A 19999-nucleotide genomic window follows, 5' to 3' on the forward strand; every position below is an offset into this window, starting at 1 on the left:
TTGAAAATGAAAAACAGAAATATCAAATTTTACATAAGTATTTACACCCCTGAGTCAATACTTTGTAGAAGCACCTTTGGCGGTGATTACAGCTGTGAGTCTTTCTGGGTACGTCTCTTAAGAGCTTTCCACATCGGTACTGTGCAACATCTGGCCATTTTTTATTTTATTCTTCAAGCTCTGTCAAATTGGTTGTTGATCATTGCTAGACAACCATTTTCAGGTCTTGCCATAGATTTTCAAGTAGATTGAAGTCAAAACTGTACCCCGGCCACTCAGGAAAATTCAGTGTCTTCTTGGTGAGCAACTCTCGTGTAAATTTGGCCTTGTGTTTTAGGTTATCATCCTGCTGAAAGATTCATTAATCTCCCAGTGTCTGGTGGAAAGCAGACTGAACCAGGTTTTCATCTAGGATTTTGCCTGTGCTTAGCTCCATTTCTTTTTTTATCCTGAAAAACTCCCCAGTACTTATCTATGACAAGCATACCCATAACATGATGCAGCCAGCACTATGCTTGAAAATATGGAGAGTGGAACTCAGTAATGTGTTGTATTGGATTTGTCCCGAACATAACACTTTGTATTCAGTACAAAAAGTGAATTGCTTTGCCACATGTTTTGCAGTATTACTGTAGTGCCTTGTTGCAAACAGGATGCATGTTTTGGAATATTTGAATTTCTTCTTTTCACTCGGTCAATTAGGTTAGTATTGTGGAGTAAATACAATGTTTTTGATCCATCCTTTTCTCCTATCACAGTCAATAAACTAACTGTTTTAAAGTCTCCATTGAACTTATGGTGAAATCCTTGAGCAGTTTCCTAGCAGTCTGTCAACTGGGATATTCGATGTCTGCTTTTTGATTTTAAACCATCTACCAATAGGTGCCCTTCTTTGCGAGGCATTGGAAAACCTCCCTTGGTCTCTGGTCTTTGTGATTGAATCTGTGTTTGAAATTCCCTGCTCGACTGAGGGACCTTGCAAATAATTGTATATGTGGGGTACAGAGATGAGGTAGTCATTCAAAAGTCATGTTAAACACTATTATTGCACATAGAGTAAGTCCATGCATCTTATTATGTGACTTGTTAAGCAAAGTTTTCCTCCTGAAATTATTTAGGCTTGCCATAACAAGGGGGTGAATACTTATTGACTCAAGACAGCTGTTCATTTTTTTATTGATTTGTAAAAATTTTGAAAACATAATTCCACTTTGACATGATGGGGTATTTTGTGTAGGCCAGTGACCAACACAATCTCAGTTTAATCCATTTAAAATTCAATCTGTTACACAACTAAACGTGTAAAAGTCAAGGGGTGTGAACACTTCCTGAAGGCACTGTAATTCCGTCCTTATTGCAGTGGATCGGAGATCTGTGAATCTGACACACACCATCCATGTCAGCCAGTCCAGTAGTCAGTACTTCATTTGTTTTTCATAACAAATGTATTGATTATGGATTGGCATGGGGTGTCAACATGATGGAGCTCTGTCTATTAGATGAAATACTTCAAATAGTAGCCTGATACAGAACTCAAAGTGTTATTATATTCATCAAGTTATTTCAACTTGTTTTCCATTTTTCTAGCACTAAGGTTTCCAGGGTGTTTTTTTAATGTTCATGTGGTTTGCTACATTTGTTTGTTGCCAGTAAATATCACACATCTATTTTTTTACACTCTTATTAAGCAGTGATGTTCTCTTAATTTGAAAGCGTAGCCTAGTGGTTAGAGCGTTGGACTAGTAACCGGAAGGTTGCGAGTTCAAACCCCCGAGCTGACAAGGTACAAATCTGTCGTTCTGTCCCTGAACAGGCAGTTAACCCACTGTTCCTAGGCCGTCAGTGAAAATAAGAATATGTTCTTAACTGACTTGCCTAGTTAAATAAATGTAAAATTAAAAATAAATTTAAAAAAAGACAAATGTTTTTGTGACATGCCGACACATACACACACACATTGTGCAACTGGTTTCATAAAACTGTTAATCTTTCATTTTTACTGAACAAAATATTGAAAAGGGACCAATTTTAGTATATTGTCTTTACATAATTAGATGGAATTTCATTTTTATATTGATAAAAATGTATATTAAATGAAATAACATATGAATCTTGTTGTTGCATGTTTTATTTGTTAATTGGAAAGAGTTTTATACTGGACTTACCAGGAGACTTTGAAATCCAACTTTACCTGCTGGTAGAGCACTTATGCTAATCAGAGAGATTGTCTTAATGTCAATGATATTAACCACCAATGTTGAAGGAATTTCATCTCCTGGAATGAGCTTGGTCTGAGTTTGCCAAACTTTCTTATAGACTCTGTCTAGGGTGGCAGGTAGCCTAGTGGTTACAGCATTGGACCAGTAACCAAAAGGTTGCTGGATCGAATCCCCGAGCTGACAAGGTAAAAATCTGTTGTTCCTCCCATGAACAAAGCAGTTGTAGGCTGTCATTGTAAATAATAATTTGTTCTCAACTGACTTAAATATAAATTTGGTCATGTAATTAATGTCAACAAGCACGCAATGGAAAATCATTGTTCCATACAGGTATTCCCTGTTTTCTTTTGTTTGATGGCCTTGGAAACACAGCCAACTTCAAATCAGGTTGATCAAGGTCAGGCTGGCAACAAGAGTGGGATTTTTTGCTTGTGTACAATCTATTTCTGCCATCTATGGTCCACAATTGGTATCACACAGAGAGCAATAGATAACATCATTTTTTAAGCAGGAGAAAAGGGGATATCTAGTCAGTTGTCCAACTGAATGTAATTCAACTGAAATGTGTCTTCCGCATTTAACCCAACCCCTCTGAAACAGGGAGGTGCGGGGGGCTGCCTTAATCGACATCAATGTCTTCGGTGCTCAGGGAACAGCCTATATTTGAAGTGCATATCCACTAATGTAGAAGACGAGGTCAAATCAATTTAATTGTTGAGTCCATTTTCCTCCAGGTCTCAAAAAGCAGAAATCAGTCACGAGAGTATTTCTGGAGAGAGATATGCTTTTTCTTTATCCTAAATGACAAACTTAATAAGGCTCCTAATGGCGAATGAGGAAAACATGAAATGCATAAAATATGGTTGATTGTGTGGGTAAATTTGATTTATTATTTACATGGGTAACAATATGAACAGGGTTATTCAATTCCACAGAACAGAGACCACACAAAAAGCTAGAATCAAAAATGATTGCCCCATGCAGCACAAGAAGATCTGGAATATCAAGGAAGTTAAACATAACATTATGACACAGACAATAATACTTTTAAAAGTGAAAAACATACATTTATACATACAGTACCAGTCAAAAGTTTGAACACACCTACTCATTCAAGTTTTTTTCTTTATTTTTACTATTTTCTACATTGTAGAATAATAGTAAAGACATGAAAACTATGAAGTAACACACATGGAATCATGTAGTAACCAAAACAAGTGTTAAACCAATCAAAATATATCTTATATTTCAGATTCTTCAAAGTAGCCACCCGTTGCCTTGACGACAGCTTTGCACACTCCTGTCATTCAACCAGCTTCATGAGTAATGATTTTCCAACAGTCCTGAAGGAGTTCCCACATATGCTGAGCACTTGTCAGCTGCTTTTCCTTCACTCTGCGGTCCAACTCATCCCAAACCATCTCAATTGGGTTGAGGTCAGGTGATTGTGGAAGCCAGGTCATCTGATGCAGCACTTCGTCACTCTCCTTGGTCAAATAACCCTTACACAGCCTGGAGGTGTTTTTGGGGTCATTGTCCTGTTGAAAAACAAATGATAGTCCTACCAAGCGCAAACCAGATGGGATGGCGTATAGCTGCAGAATGCTGTGGTAGCCATGCTTCTTAAGCCTTGAATTCTACAGTGGCAAGAAGAAGTATGCGATCCCTTTGGAATTACCTGGACTCCTGCGTAAATTGGTCATAAAATTGGATCTGATCGTCATCTAAGTCACAACAAGAGACAAACACAGTCAGCTTAAACTAATAACACACAAACAATTATACGTTTTCATGTCTTTATTGAACACACCGTGTAAACATTCACAGAGCAGGGTGGAAATAGTATCTGAACCCTTTGATTTAATAACTGGTTGACACTCTTTTGGCAGCAATAACCTCAACCAAATGTTTTCTGTAATTGCGGATCAGATCGGTCAGGAGGAATTTTGGATCATTCCTCTTTACAAACTGTTTCAGTTCAGAAATATTCTTGTGATGTCTGGTGTGAACCGCTTTCTTGAGGTCAAGCCACAGCATCTCAATTGGGTTGAGGTCAGGACTCTGACTGGGCCACTCCAGAAGGCGTATTTTCTTCTGTTGAAGCTATTCTGTTGTTGATTTACCTCTGTGTTTTGGGTTGTTGTCCTGATGCATCACCCAACTTCTGTTGAGTTTCAATTTGGCGGACAGATAGCCTTACATTCTCCTGCAAAATGTCTTGATAAACTTGGGAATTAATTTGTCCAGGTCCTGAGCCAGCAAAGCAGCTCCAAACTACGATGTTCCCCCCATCAAATTTTATAGTTGGGTTGAGGTTTTGATGTTGGTGTGCTGTGCCTTTTTTTCTCCACATGCAGAGTTGTGTGTTCCTTCCAAACAACTCAACTTTAGTTTAATCTGTTCACAGAATATTTTGCCAGTAGTGCTGTGGAACATCCAGATGCTCTTTTGTGAACTTCAGAAGTGCAGCAATGTTATTTTTTTGGATAGCAGTGGCTTCTTCCACGGTATCCTCCCATGAACACCACTCATGTTTAGTGCTTTACGTATCGTAGACTCATCAACAGAGATGTTAGCATGTTCCAGAGATTTCTGTATGTCTTTAGCTGACACTAGGGTTCTTCATAACCTCATTGAACATTCTCCTCTGGGCTCTTGCAGTCATCTCTCCTAGGGAGAGTAGCAACAGTGCTGAACTTTCTCCATTTATAGACCATTTGTCTTACTGTAGACTAATGAGCATCGAGACTTTTAGAGATACTTTGGTAACCCTTTCCAGCTTTATATAAGTCAACAATGCTTAATCTTAGGTCTTCTGAGATCTTTTTTGGTCGAGGCATGGTTCACATCAGGCAATGCTTCTTGTGAATAGCAAACTCAAATTTTGTGATTTTTTTTTATAGGGCATGGCAGCTCTAACCAACATCTCCAATCGCGTCTCAATGATTGTACTCTAGGTTAGAAGTCATTAGCTTAGGGTTTCACATGCTTTTCCCAACCTACACTGTGAATGTTTAAATACATTAATAATACAAATACAATCATTTGTGTGTTAATAGTTTAAGCACACTGTGTTTGTCTGTTGTTGTGACTTAGATGTAGATCAGATCTAACTTTATGACCAATTTGTGCAGAAATCCAGATAATTCCAAATTATTCACATACTTTTTCTTGCCACTGTTAATAGGATTCAAGTCAGCACAGCATCCCCACACTGTCACCTCCTCCAAGCTTCACGGTGGGAACCACACATGCAGAGATCATCCGTCCACCTACTCTGCGTCTCACAAAGACACAGCAGTTGGAACCAAAAATCTCCAATTTGGACTCATTAGACCAAAAGTACAGATTTCCACCGGTCTACTGACCATTGCTCATGTTTCTTGGCCCAATCAAGTCTCTTATTATTATTGGTGTCCTTTAGTAGTGGTTTCTTTGCAGCAATTCAACCATGATTCACACAGTCTCCTCTGAACAGTTAATGTTGAGGTGTTTGTTACTTGAACTCTGAAACATTTATTTGGGCTACAATCTGAGGTACAGTTAACTCTGATTAACTTATCCTCTGCAGATTAGGTAACTCTGGGTCTTCCTTTCCTGTGGTGGTCCTCATGAGAGCCAGTTTCAATAGCACTCAATTGTTTTTGCGACTGCACTTGAAGAAACCTTCAAAGTTCTTGACATTTTCTGGATTGACTGACCTTCATGTCTTAAAATAATGATGGCCTGTCGTTTCTCTCTGCTTATATGAGCTGTTCTTGTCAGAGTATGGACTTGGTATTTTACCAAATAGTGCTATCTTCTGAATACCACCCCTACCTTGTCACAACACAACTGATTGGCTCAATCTCATTAAGGAAATAAAATCCACAAATGAACTTTTAACAAGGGAAACGTGTTAATTGAAATGCATTCCAGGTGACTACCTCATGAAGCTGGTTGAGAGAATGCCAAGAGTGTGCAAAGCTGTCATCACGGCAAAGGGTGGCTACTTTGAAGCATCTCAAATATAAAATATATTTTGATTTGTTTAACACTTTTTGGTTACTACATGATTCCATGTGTGTTATTTCATAGTTTTCATGTCTTCACTATGATTCTACAATGTAGAAAATAGTACAAATAAATAAAAACCCTTGAATGAGCAGGTGTGTCCAAACTTTTGGTGCTGTACGTTAGGCTGACCTGCTTAAGTTTCCAATGTCTTTTTGTAGGTATGTTTTCACAATAGAATTTCCTTTCTGTAGTTTTTCAACAATATTTGGATGATTTTTTTTCATTAACCTCTTGCTCAGCCTTAAAATCAATGTCCAGTGTTTTTCTTTATAAAATATGACCTGTAATAATTACAATAAATTAAATAGTTTTGAAATTAAGTATTTAAAAAAACAGCTTTTCTGTGTTTGAATGGTGTGGGCGTATATCAGACATTATTTTAAAAGTCTGAGATACAAATTTGAAGTGTGTTTTAAAGTGTTTTGTCTTCAATTTATGCTTTGGCAATAAATACGAGTATAGAATGTCAACAACATGAATTGGGTAGGAGTCAACAGAATATGAACTTTTAAAGGTGAGATCTTCACTCGACAATTACTTGAAGTGCTTCTTTTGCATGCTGAGAAAATGGACACCATCTCTCCTTATAAACAATCCTGTTATTGTGTGGTATGGTTGTAGTGTTGTGATATTATTATTTCAGTCGATGGGGAGATGATGCACCTGTTAAAACAACCATCGCTTGTGGATACCAGAGTCTTTTTGTTGACTCTAGAAGGCTCTGGTAGATACCATTGCATGTCCCATGTTAATCCTGTAGATGGAGATAGAGGCTAATTTTATGGAAGCTGCCTTCTGTAGAGGACAATACACTAACCGCTCTTGCACTGCCCTCCACTCCTACTCTCTGTATTATCAAGGACCAAGGTCATAAAATGTTTTCAACAGACCAGATGATGATGTTAGCAAATAGGAAAACAACAAACCTGCTGCCTGCCACTTGTTTTGGTAAGCAGCTGAGGGATAGTGCAAGAAAAATGTAACCACTCAAATGTATAGACATAGTTTTGAAAGCAAAGGCTGGCCATCCATGAGATCAAACGTATAGTTTTAACCATGTTTTGAAGCTATACAGTGTTTGTTTACACCACTACCGTTGTCATGGGTTTTGTTGCCGAGCATCTCGCAGCATGATAAAAACGCGTTGTGCAGCAGCACATATTGTGCTCTTCTGTCAAACATGCGATGATGTCCCTGGGGAGAAATTGTTCATTGTTTGCAGTAATTTCTTTGCTATTATAATATCACAAATGGATGTGGCTGTTTCACCATTAAGAACTCCAGCTTTAATTAACCTCTACAGGATCGGTGCCCCCCCCCCCCCCCCCCCGGGACGGTTGAGCTAATGTAGGCTAATGTGATTAGCATGAGGTTGTAGGAAACAAAAATTAAATCCCTGGACAGAAAGCTTAAATTCTTGTTAATCTAACTGCACTGTCCAATTTACATTAGCTATTACAGTGAAAGGTTACCATGCTATTTTTTTGAGGCGAGTGCACAATTATGAACTTGAAAATGTATGAATAAACCAATTAGGCACATTCGGGCAGTCTTGATACAACATTTGAACAGATATGCAATGGTTCATTGGATCAGTCAAACTTTGCACATATACAGCTGCCGTCTAGTGGCCAAAGCCTAAATTGAGCCAGGGCTGGAATAATACATTATGGCCTTTCTCTTGCATTTCAAAGATGGTACAAAATATAATACAAAATGTTTTTCCTTTTATTATCTCTTTATCAGATCTGATGTGTTATTTTCTCCTTTTGTGGGGAAAAAAAGGTATTCTGATTGGCTGGGCCTGACTTCCCTGTGGGTGAGCCTATGTTCTCCAAGGCCCACCCATGTATGAGCCCCTGAAAATTCACATTTTCACAAACTTCAATGTGTTTTCTTTCAAATTGTATCAAGAATATACATATCCTTTTTCTTAATAGATATATATTTTTTGATTGTTTTTATTTCACCATTATTTAACCAGGTAAGCCAGTTGAGAACAAGTTCTCATTTACAACTGCGACCTGGCCAAGTTAAAGCCAAGCAGTGCGACACAAACAACAACACAGAGTTACACATGGAATTAACAAGCGTACAGTCAATAACACAATAGAAAAAAGAAAGTCTATATACAGTGTGTGCAAATGGCGCGAGGAGGTAAGGCAATAAATAGGCCATAGTAGCGAAATAATTACAATTTAGCAGATTAAAACTGGAGTGATAAATGAGCAGATGATGATGTGCAAGTAGAGATACTGGTGTGCAAAAGAGCTTCAGGCTTCAGGTCCTGAGCTGCAGGCAGTTAGATTTGGGTGTGTTGTTTTAGGCACATTGTTTTTTAAATGGATGGATCCATAAGAGGTTTTAAGGCCCATGAGATAGTTTCTACCCACAGGCAGTGTGGCTACTAGCTGACTGAATGTCTGATGATGCATAGGCCTGTTTTACTTTGCTACTTTATTTAGAGGGCTTGTCCAATCTGTTCTTTACACATGACAAATGACCTGGAAACTTGATTCAACCAAAGATACCATTTCTATTGGTTTACTTTTCCCAGTTGACAGTTATCCCCAGTCTTGCCACTGTTAGTGTTGGCTTTGCTGTCAGTAGATTGAGGAACGCCCCCAGATGAGTCTATAATAGGCGAACAGAATATATTTATATCTTAATGTTATGATAGAAACATAGGCAGGCTCATGTCATGAGAAATATGTGGAAAATAGGAGGGACTAGTAAGGGAATAGCATTTCATATTATACAGCATAATATTGTCCTACACTGTGGTATTGGTCATGTTTTTGGGGTGAATAAGTAGTCGAACATATAAGTAGCCTAAATATTAAAGATGTGTCAATGTCAACGACTAATAAGCCCTCGTGCAAAACGCTTTGTTTATCTTGTTTTTGGAGTTGTAAATTCAGAATTTCTTGCACGTTACGAGTTTCAAATTGAATTTAAACTGAATATCCTTGATATGTGAGATCTCACTTCGATTTCTACTCAGTTTATTTGCCGCGTGCGTTGGCTCATGGGACGCAGCGCGCACGCCACTAGAAAATGGACCAGTGAGTGACGCATTGATCCTGCCCTTGGCCACTGAATCACTTAGCTCCTCTTCTAAACGCCCGGAGCATCCCGGCTGAAACAGTGTGATGAGACATGAAAGGAACAGGAGCGCGAGTTGAGGTGCCTTTCAGCAAAATAAGTTTGCCAAAATGTATATATTGCCTCTGGAATAATGTCATTTAATATAAAGACAGGTAGGCTATGTGACTCTTGAGTTTTTGTTGTTTGTGGGGAGTCTATCATTAACTTTCTTAGATAGTGAACTGTGCTGTTGGTTTTATTATATTTTGTATTGTGTCGTATTAACTTCAGATGCAATTCTTCTGAATATTTCGAATTATTCATTATTACATTGATTTAGGTACGTTCTTGGTCTGAACTGCTTGTTATACTTCTCTCTGCAAGGTAAGGGCATATTGGTATGTTATATATTTTTTAAAGATAAAATTAATAAATGAAGAAACTGAAAGAATGTATCTTTTATACTTTTTAAATCTGATTTGTTTTTAAAAGTTGGATAATGTGCGTTTATGAAGCACATTGATTGTAGCATGAATATGGGATATTTGTTTTAAATTATTTTGTTGTTGCATGATATCTCAATTTGGGTTTAAATTAACCCAACACTGTGGAAGGTATATCAAGGTATCATGATCATATAAAGAAAGCACTGTAATGTAAGCACAATGATAAGGCACAGTACTATACTGAGCAAAAGTATAAACGCAACATACAACAATTTCAATGGTTTTACTGAGTTACAGTAATAATTCATTAAGCCCTAATATATGGATTTCATGACTGGGCAGGGGCTCATACATGGGTGGGCCTTGGAGGACATAGTCTCACCCACAGGGCAGTCAGGCCCAGCCAATCAGAATACATTTTCCCCCACAGAGAGAAATACTCCTCAGTTTTATCAGCTATCTGGTCTCAGATGATCCCGTAGGTGAAGAAGCTGGATATGGGGGTCCTGGCATGGCATGGTTACACGTGGTCTGCGAATGTGAGGCCAGTTGGACGTACTGCCAAATTTTTTAAAACAACTTTGGAGGTGGCTTATGGTAGAGAAATTAACATTAAATTCTCTGGCAACAGCTCTGGTGGACATGTTTTTCGTCAGCATGCCAATTGCATGATCCCTCAAATCTTGAGACATCTGTGGCATTGTGTTGTGTGACAAAACCGCACATTTTAGAGTGGCCTTTTATTGTCCCTAGCACAAGGTGCACCTGTGTAATGATCATGCTATTTAATTAGTTTCTTGATATGCCACACCTGTCAGGTGGATGAGTTCTCTTGGCATAGGAGAAAGGCTCACTAACAGGGATGTAAACACATTTGTACACAACATTTGAGAGAAAAATGTATCATTAATTTCAGCTCATGAAACATGGGACCAACACCTTACATCATGTGTTTATATTTTTGTTCAGTGTATAATGTTTTATAAGACACAATTATTTATGATACAGTACATCAATGGTGTACTATTTGTTTGGTGAGTTTCAGAACCAAACTCTATTGTGCAACAATAATTAATTCACACAATGTATGAAATGAGGGGACCTTCTAAAAGTGTGCAAATAATGTTTTCTTCTTGATCTCACGGTTTGAAACAGAGATAGTATAGTAATGCTGTGATTCGTGTCGATTCCTGACGTCTACATCCTGTTTCCTTGTGTAGGTGATGGATCCTTAGCTGGGAAGTGACCTAAGCCAGCATTGAGCAGTGACCTCCTCTCCCTTCTTGTAAAGGCACCACCCATGCTACAGTTTCACCATGCAGTACGGCCAGATCCTTCACAGGTGTGGCCCGGACGATAGCTTCCTCAACCTGAACGTGGGTGGTTTTAAGCAGCGCGTGGAGCGCAGCATCCTGCAGCGCTTCCCCAGGACCCGCCTGGGACGCCTGCTGTACTGTGTCTCCGAGGAGGACATCCTGGAGCTCTGCGACGACTTCAGCCCCACCGACAGGGAATACTACTTTGACCGCAACCCGTGCTTCTTCCGCAATGTCCTCAACTTCTACCACACGGGCAAGATCCACCTGATGGAGGAGCTGTGTGTCTTCTCCTTCAGCCAGGAGATTGAGTACTGGGGCATCAAGGAGCTCCACCTGGACTCCTGCTGCAGCAACAAGTTTCAGGAGCAGAGACAGTTTGCAGAGGACAAGGACTGGGACCGGAGGAGCGGTGAGCAGCAGCAGCAGTTTGGGAGCATTGATTCGTCCATGGAGGAGCTCTCAACTATGGACAAGGACCTGGAGAAGTTTGAGGGTACCTGGTGCTCGGAGGTCCGCAAGAACATCTGGCTGCATCTGGAGAACCCGGGCTACTCATGTTTGGCCAAGGGGATCGCCGTGGCCTCGCTGGCTGTGGTGCTAACCTCCATCGTGGCCATGTGCGTCCACAGCATGCCCGAGTTCCACCAGGTAGACCTCAACGACAAGGAGATTGAAGACCCGGTGCTGGCCATTTTCGAGGCTGTGTGCGTCATCTGCTTCTCTGTGGAGTTCCTGGTGCGGCTGGCAGTGGCTCCGTGCGCCCGTAATTTCATGAGCAACGCTCTCAACATCATTGACTTTGTTTCCATCATTCCCTTCTATGCCACACTGGCCTTTGAGACAGTGGACGAGGAGAACGAGGAACTGGAGAACGTGGGCAAGGTGGTTCAGATCCTGCGACTGATGCGAATCTTCCGCATCCTCAAGCTGGCGCGTCACTCGGTGGGACTACGCTCACTGGGTGCCACGCTAAGGCACAGCTACCACGAGGTGGGCCTCCTGATTCTCTTTCTCTCTGTGGGTATCTCCATTTTCTCTGCGCTCATCTACTTTGTGGAGAAGGAGTCAGAAGAGTCGGACATAACGACCATCCCCGTAGGCTGGTGGTGGGCCACTATTAGCATGACAACAGTGGGCTACGGCGACACCTGCCCGGTGACAGTTGTAGGGAAGCTGGTGGCCACCATATGCATCGTCTGTGGGATACTAGTGGTGGCCCTGCCCATCACCATTATCTTCAACAAATTCTCCATGTACTACCAGAGGCAAAAGGCCATGGATGCCAATCAGAGCAATAATGAAACCGACCAATGCAATAATAACGATATTAAAATCCCCAACCCCAGTCTAACATACTTTAATGTCGGCAACCAGTACACCTTAAAGATTAACTCATTCATCACCAATATCTCTGTCAGGAGCAGCGTCGGCAGTGATGAGGACACGGACGCATCGAGCATCCAGGGTGGAGAGACGACTTGTATCCTGAGGGGCACTTGAGAGCTTAATTTACTTGACTTCAACCTTTTTTACTCATTGAGGAGCATACTGTAGGTCATCCACAAATTATCTTATTATTTTTTTGTTCCTTCCATGAGTAGTTCCATCTCTGCATTACAGATCTTCTCCAGGTGTTCCTTAGTCTCCCACGATTTCCTTTGCCTTGTGGGTTCGATGTCGGGGACTGGAACATTGGATGCTGTCTTTCTTAGTGTGGCCACAGTTGAGAGCAGGGAGGGGGAAATAGGGCCACCCTGTTTTCACCCGAGGCTTCTTAAAATACGCTGGACATGGCAATAAGCACTTTATGGTTCTCAGGGTGAAAGTGAGCTGTATCTCTCCACGCTCTCCTCCTTAGAGACTATGATCCATTAGGCCTAAGAATTGGCCTGTTTTTCATCCATGACTTGAGAACCTATTTTGAAGTTGAGCAGTTTCTGTTAATATGTTTTTTTTTAAATCAATGTTTTTTTTCCCCCCGTCCAATCATATGGAACGAAACACAACGTCATTTCAACGTGGATAATTAGGTCATATTAGGTTGAGACGTTGATCAATGAGATTACAACATATATTCACCCACTCAAAAAGAAAGACAAAAAATGTGTTGCATTTCCAATTGTGTGTTAAGACTATGCTTTTAACCATCTAAATTCACAACCAATGTATGGTTTTTAATTTATTTTTCACCCAAATGTTTATCTCTGCGCTTTCAACCATTTAAAAGCACAGCAAAGTTCAAATGAGAAGACAATGTCAGATATTTTGTTTATTTATACATCAGATTAATGTGTTATCACTGTGCTTCGTCTAATAGCAGAACCAAACAACCTGGATTGCAGTTGAGATTACAATAAAAGTACATAGTGCAAGTGATCAATGGCGTTTGAGATTCTGACAGATTATTACAGCAATGTGAAGATCTCCACTGACCTGCGGTGACCCTTGCATGCTGTCTTGAACATGCACGCTTTATATGATTACATAAGACAACGTTTATAGTTACGGTAACCTCAAAATGTGGCCATGGATGTGTTACTCATTTTAAGGTTGAATGTTACATTAGTTTGTAAAAACAGCCTTAATTTGAGGCTATTTGCTGTTTTACAAAAGTAATATTAAATTGTGTTTGGTTGACAACGCAAACAAATATCAACATTTGAAGGACATGTATCTCAAATCAAATCAAATCCAATGTCATTTGTCACATGCACCAAATACAACAGGTGAAATGCCTTTCACCTTACAGTGAAATACTTACTTACAAGTCCTTAACCAACAATGCAATTTTAAGACAAATAAGTGTTAAGTAAAAAATAATCCACTGCTGATGGCTCTATTTGAGCTACTGGTTTAGTCTGGCTTTAATTCCAGGTTGTTAGTCTGGCTTTAATTCCAGTTTGTTAGTCTGGCTTTAATTCCAGTTTGTTAGTCTGGCTTTAATTCCAGGTTGTTAGTCTGGCTTTAATTCCAGGTTGTTAGTCTGGCTTTAATTCCAGTTTGTTAGTCTGGCTTTAATTCCAGTTTGTTAGTCTGGCTTTAATTCCAGTTTGTTAGTCTGGCTTTAATTCCAGTTTGTTAGTCTGGCTTTAATTCCAGTTTGTTAGTCTGGCTTTCATTCCAGTTTGTTAGTCTGGCTTTCATTCCAGTTTGTTAGTCTGGCTTTCATTCCAGTTTGTTAGTCTGTCTTTCATTCCAGTTTGTTAGTCTGTCTTTAATTCCAGTTTGTTAGTCTGTCTTAATTCCAGTTTGTTAGTCTGGCTTTCATTCCAGTTTGTTAGTCTGGCTTTAATTCCAGTTTGTTAGTCTGTCTTTAATTCCAGTTTGTTAGTCTGGCTTTCATTCCAGTTTGTTAGTCTGGCTTTCATTCCAGTTTGTTAGTCTGGCTTTCATTCCAGTTTGTTAGTCTGGCTTTAATTCCAGTTTGTTAGTCTGTCTTTCATTCCAGTTTGTTAGTCTGGCTTTCATTCCAGTTTGTTAGTCTGGCTTTCATTCCAGTTTGTTAGTCTGGCTTTCATTCCAGTTTGTTAGTCTGTCTTTAATTCCAGTTTGTTAGTCTGTCTTTAATTCCAGTTTGTTAGTCTGGCTTTCATTCCAGTTTGTTAGTCTGACTTTAATTCCAGTTTGTTAGTCTGTCTTTAATTCCAGTTTGTTAGTCTGTCTTTAATTCCAGTTTGTTAGTCTGGCTTTCATTCCAGTTTGTTAGTCTGGCTTTCATTCCAGTTTGTTAGTCTGGATTTAATTCCAGTTTGTTAGTCTGGCTTTCATTCCAGTTTGTTAGTCTGGCTTTCATTCCAGTTTGTTAATCTGGCTTTAATTCCAGTTTGTTAGTCTGGCTTTAATTCCAGTTTGTTAGTCTGGCTTTAATTCCAGTTTGTTAGTCTGGCTTTCATTCCAGTTTGTTAGTCTGGCTTTCATTCCAGGTTGTTAGTCTGGCTTTAATTCCAGGTTGTTAGTCTGGCTTTAATTCCAGTTTGTTAGTCTGGCTTTAATTCCAGGTTATTAGTCTGTCTTTAATTCCAGTTTGTTAGTCTGGCTTTAATTCCAGGTTGTTAGTCTGGCTTTAATTCCAGTTTGTTAGTCTGGCTTTAATTCCAGTTTGTTAGTCTGGCTTTAATTCCAGTTTGTTAGTCTGGCTTTCATTCCAGTTTGTTAGTCTGGCTTTCATTCCAGTTTTTTAGTCTGGCTTTCATTCCAGTTTGTTAGTCTGGCTTTAATTCCAGTTTGTTAGTCTGTCTTTAATTCCAGTTTGTTAGTCTGTCTTTAATTCCAGTTTGTTAGTCTGTCTTTAATTCCAGTTTGTTAGTCTGGGTTTAATTCCAGTTTGTCTACAAATGAATAATGGATATGTTGGATTCTTGTCTCCGTCTCAACCAAAAATCCAAGTTAAAGAATAGGACTAAATCAAATCAAACTTTAAATGCAACTTTGATTTGATTTAATCCTAATCTTTAATTTAGAGTTTTGGTTGAGATGGAGAAGTGAATGCGACATATAAATTATTCAATTGTAGAAAAACTAGAATTAAAGCCAGACTAAGTCCATGGTACAGATGGAACCATCCAAGCAGAAGATAAATATCCTTGACAACCAAACACAATTCAATATCACAAAATATCATTACACTTGAAATCAACCAGAGCTTGAAACTCTAAGCCTATTGTATTGTCTATTTATGTATTGTAATTTATGATATGAGTATGCTCAGATTGAATTAAATTTACCCTTTGGAATGACTTTAAAAAAAGACTTTTTAAGTAGAGATCTCTCAACAATCATTCTCATGATAGCACATTGGTAATAATCAGTGACAAATATCATGGCTGGGCTTAGTTAAAACCCTGGATGGGAGACTAAAGGGTAGCTGTAGATACAGTAGATCTCCAGTAGGAGGTGCTGCACAACCTGATAGTTGATATAACGTTGAAGATCTTGTATATTTTTAGGTTTGAGGTTTGACTATGTTGAAATTTGAATACCTTCAAAACAAAAGTTAATGACAAAAATAGAAATGCAACATACAACAATTTCCAAGATTTTGCTCAATTAAAGGTCATAAAAGGAAATCAGTCAATTGAAATAAATCATTAGGCCATAATCTATGGATTTCACATGACTGGGCAGGGGCGCAGCCATGGGGGCCTTGGAGGGTGTAGGCCCACCCACTTGGGAGCAAGGCCCAGCCAATCAGAATGAGTTTTTCCCCACAAAAGGGCCTCATTACAGACAGAAATACTCCTAAGCTTTTTGTGCGTATGGAACATTTCTGGTATCTTTTATTTCAGCTCATGAAACATGGGACCAACACATTACATGTTTACATTTTTGTTCAGTGTATTTTCCACGTAGATTCCACGTCACAATACATTGACAAATGATGTTGAAACAACGCTGATTCAACCAGGAAGAAAGTGACTGAAACAAAAGTAAAAATGTTTAAAAATCTGGCTAAATGTACTTCATGGCATGCTACTGCATTTCTGTTCTATGCTAATATTTGAAAGAGACGATTGTACGTGTGCTTTAAGGATAAAGTCAGCATAGGGGGATTGCTGTAATAAAGTATGAGCTATAATAAAGTAATATAAAGTATGACCTTTGAAATTGTACAGCTGTGGCTTGTCTTTAAGACACCATTGCATCAATCCAGAGTCCTCTACTTTGGCATGCTATATACAGAGCATTCGGAAAGTATTCAGACCCCTTGAATTTTTCCTAAATTTTCTTACGTTACAGCCTTATTCTAAAATGGATTAAATCATTTTTTTCCCTCATCAATCTACAAACAATACCCCATAATGACAAAGCAAATACAATAAAAAAAACAACTGAAATATCACATTTACATTTGTATTCAGACCCTTTACTCAATACTTTGTTGAAGCACTTTTGGCAGCAATTACAGCCTTGAGTCGTCTTGGCTATGACGCTACAAGCGTGGCGCAACTCTATTTGTGGAGTTTCTCCCATTCTTCTTTGCAGATCTTCCCAAGCTCTGTCAGGTTGGATGGGGAGCATGGCTGCACAGCTATTTTCAGGTCTCTCCAGAGATGTTCAGTCGGGTTCAAGTCCGGGTTCTGGCTGGGCCACTCAAGGACATTCAGAGACTTGTCCCAAACCTACTCCTGCGTTGTCTTGGCTGTGTGCTTAGGGTCATTGTCCTGTTGGAAGGTGAACCTTCGCCCCAGTCTGTGGTCCTGAGCACTTTGGAGCAGATTTTCATCAATGATCTCTCTGTGCTTTGCTCCGTTCATCTTTCCCTGGATCCTGACTTGATGCTGCCACCACCATGCTTCACCGTAGGGATGGTGCCAGGTTTCCTCCAGACGCTTGGCATACAGACCAAAGAGTTCAATCTTGGTTTCATCAGACCAGAGAATCTTATTTCTCATGGTCTGTAGAGTCTTTAGGGGCCGTTTGGCAAATTCCAAGTGGGCTGTCATGTGCCTTTTACTGAGAAGTGGTTTCTAACTGGCCACTCTACCATAAAGGCCTGATTGGTGGAGTGCTGCAGAGATGGTTGTCTTTCTCCCCCGATTGCTCAGTTTGGCTGGGCGGCCAGGTCTAGGAAGAGTCTTTGTGGTTCCAAACTTCTTCCATTTAAGATAATGGAGGCCTTTGTGTTCTCGGGAACCTTCAATGCGGCATACATTTTTTGATACCCTTCCCCAGAACCGTGCCTCAACACAATCCTGTCTCGGGGCTTTAGGGACAATTCCTTCGACCTCATTGCTTGGTTTTTGCTCTGACATGCACTATCACATGTTGGATCTGATATAGACACGTGTGGGCCTTTCCAAATCATGTCCAATCAATTGAATTTACCACAGGTGGACTCCAATCAAGTTGTGGAAACATGTCAATTTCGAGTCCCAAAGGAGTACTTATGTAAATAAGGTAATTTTTGTTTTTCATTTGTCATAGATGTGCAAAAAAATTGAAAAATCTGCTTTGTCATTGTTGGGTATTGTGTGTAGAATGATTAGGACAAAATGTATTTAATCTATTTTAGAATAAGTCTGTAAGCTAACAGAATGTGGGAAAGTGAAAGGATCAGAATACTTTCTGAATGCACTGTAACAATCAGTTATGGCACGTTTACCTATTTTAGGTCCTAAAATATTTCCCATATCAGTTAGCCATGCCAGAAAAGGCACTGCTCAGCAAATATGACAGGCAGACATACAGTCATACAGAAAATGTGTTACACATGACTGTTTTCTACAACCTCTGTGAAGCTTAAGAGTTTTGAACACATTTTTCATCTACCGCCATTTCAGCAACTTGATATTTGTTCGTCAGGTGCATAAAAATGTGCTTTGCCTGTCTATTTCTCTCTCACTCTCGATCTCTTTCTTTCACTTCTCCTCATACCACCCATCTGATCTCCCAGAATGCACTCAGAGTGACGTCTCTCTCTCACTCTCGATCTCTTTCTTTCACTTCTCCTCATACCACCCATCTGATCTCCCAGAATGCACTCAGAGGGACGTCTCTCTCTCACTCTCAATCTCTTTCTTTCACTTCTCCTCATACCACCCATCTGATCTCCCAGAATGCACTCAGAGGGACGTCTCTCTCTCACTCTCGATCTCTTTCTTTCACTTCTCCTCATACCACCCATCTGATCTCCCAGAATGCACTCAGAGGGACGTCTCTCTCTCACTCTCGATCTCTTTCTTTCACTTCTCCTCATACCACCCATCTGATCTCCCAGAATGCACTCAGAGGGACGTCTCTCTCTCTCTATCTTTTCTCAGATTAAGATGTGTATATCAGATCGATCAGAGAGAGAAAGGCCAAACATTGGGGCGGTCATCCAAGAATTACAGTGTAATGACCCAGACAAAAGTGCTTTCCCAAGTGCCACTGTTAATCCAATTGATTTGATCTTATTTTGGAGGCGATCATTGATCAAAGTGTCTCTGTTCAAATCAAATTAAAAGTGTCTCAACTCAATTTCAATCGCACCTGTCGCAGCAGGTAACTCTATACAAGTATAAAAGTAATCTGTATTTACTAGTGTCGTCTGTCAATTATGTTTTTCTCTACGCGAACGAGGCAGAAGCAGAACCACTTAAAATATTGTAATTGAGGTTGGATTGGTATAGGAACATCCAAAATCTGTATTTCTTCGATTTTTGACAATGTTTATCACCTAGAATAGCACATTATTAGTCCATCTGAGACTTTGTGTGTTTTGGGAAGCCGACCTGAAGACAAACACAACTGTTGTAATGCTTGAAAGCTCTGGTCATCAGAGTAGCTGGGCTGTAATCACCCATTATTACACACAGATTGTTTGTCTTTAAAATGGAATTCTGGAAGTATTCCATGAATGCAACGAAGATGGGACTTTGAAAGAAAAAGCATTAAAAGGGTTACTGTTTAGTAGACACACACATTCACATATAGAATGTCTATGTTTTTATTGTTAGCAGATGTTTTCATATTTGTTACATATTTGTTACATATTTGTTATGTTAGTGTCTCCTGACCCCTCCTGTCTCAGCCTCCAGTATTTATGCTGCAGTAGTTTATGTGTCGGGGGGCTAGGGTCAGTTTGTTTATCTGGAGTACTTCTCCTGTCCTATTCAGGTGTGCTTTTACACCTGCATTGTTTGCTGTTTGGGGTTTTAGGCTGGGTTTCTGTACAGCACTTTGAGATATCAGCTGATGTACGAAGGGCTATATAAATAAATTTGATTTGATTTGATTTGATGTTATCCACCACAGCAAACAGTGAATACAGACCACGAGAAAGCATCTACTGAAATGAGGACAAGCTAAGTCAAGCACAAACTGTTCTACACTGATGTGAAAGTATATCGAAAGGACATTGGCCTTTTTTTGGGCAGCAAACTGCAGCTGT

At 39.6% G+C, this 19999-nt stretch overlaps 1 protein-coding gene across 1 annotated transcript; it reads left to right on the forward strand.

Annotated features, from left to right (window-relative positions):
- Nucleotides 1-11124: 11124 nt before the first annotated feature.
- LOC124002289 (potassium voltage-gated channel subfamily S member 3-like) lies at nucleotides 11125-12627 on the forward strand. The gene has a single exon (XM_046309666.1). It carries the CDS (start codon nucleotides 11125-11127, stop codon nucleotides 12625-12627), a length of 1503 nt encoding a protein of 500 aa, XP_046165622.1.
- The last annotated feature ends 7372 nt before the right edge of the window (nucleotides 12628-19999 follow it).

Source organism: Oncorhynchus gorbuscha, linkage group LG17 (genome assembly GCF_021184085.1).
Source record: "Oncorhynchus gorbuscha isolate QuinsamMale2020 ecotype Even-year linkage group LG17, OgorEven_v1.0, whole genome shotgun sequence".
NCBI classification, from domain to species: Eukaryota; Metazoa; Chordata; class Actinopteri; order Salmoniformes; family Salmonidae; genus Oncorhynchus; species Oncorhynchus gorbuscha.

Coding starts and splice junctions, on each gene's coding strand:
- LOC124002289 (XM_046309666.1), top strand. CDS start 11,125: ATGCAGTACGGCCAGATCCTTCACAGGTGTGGCCCGGACGATAGCTTC.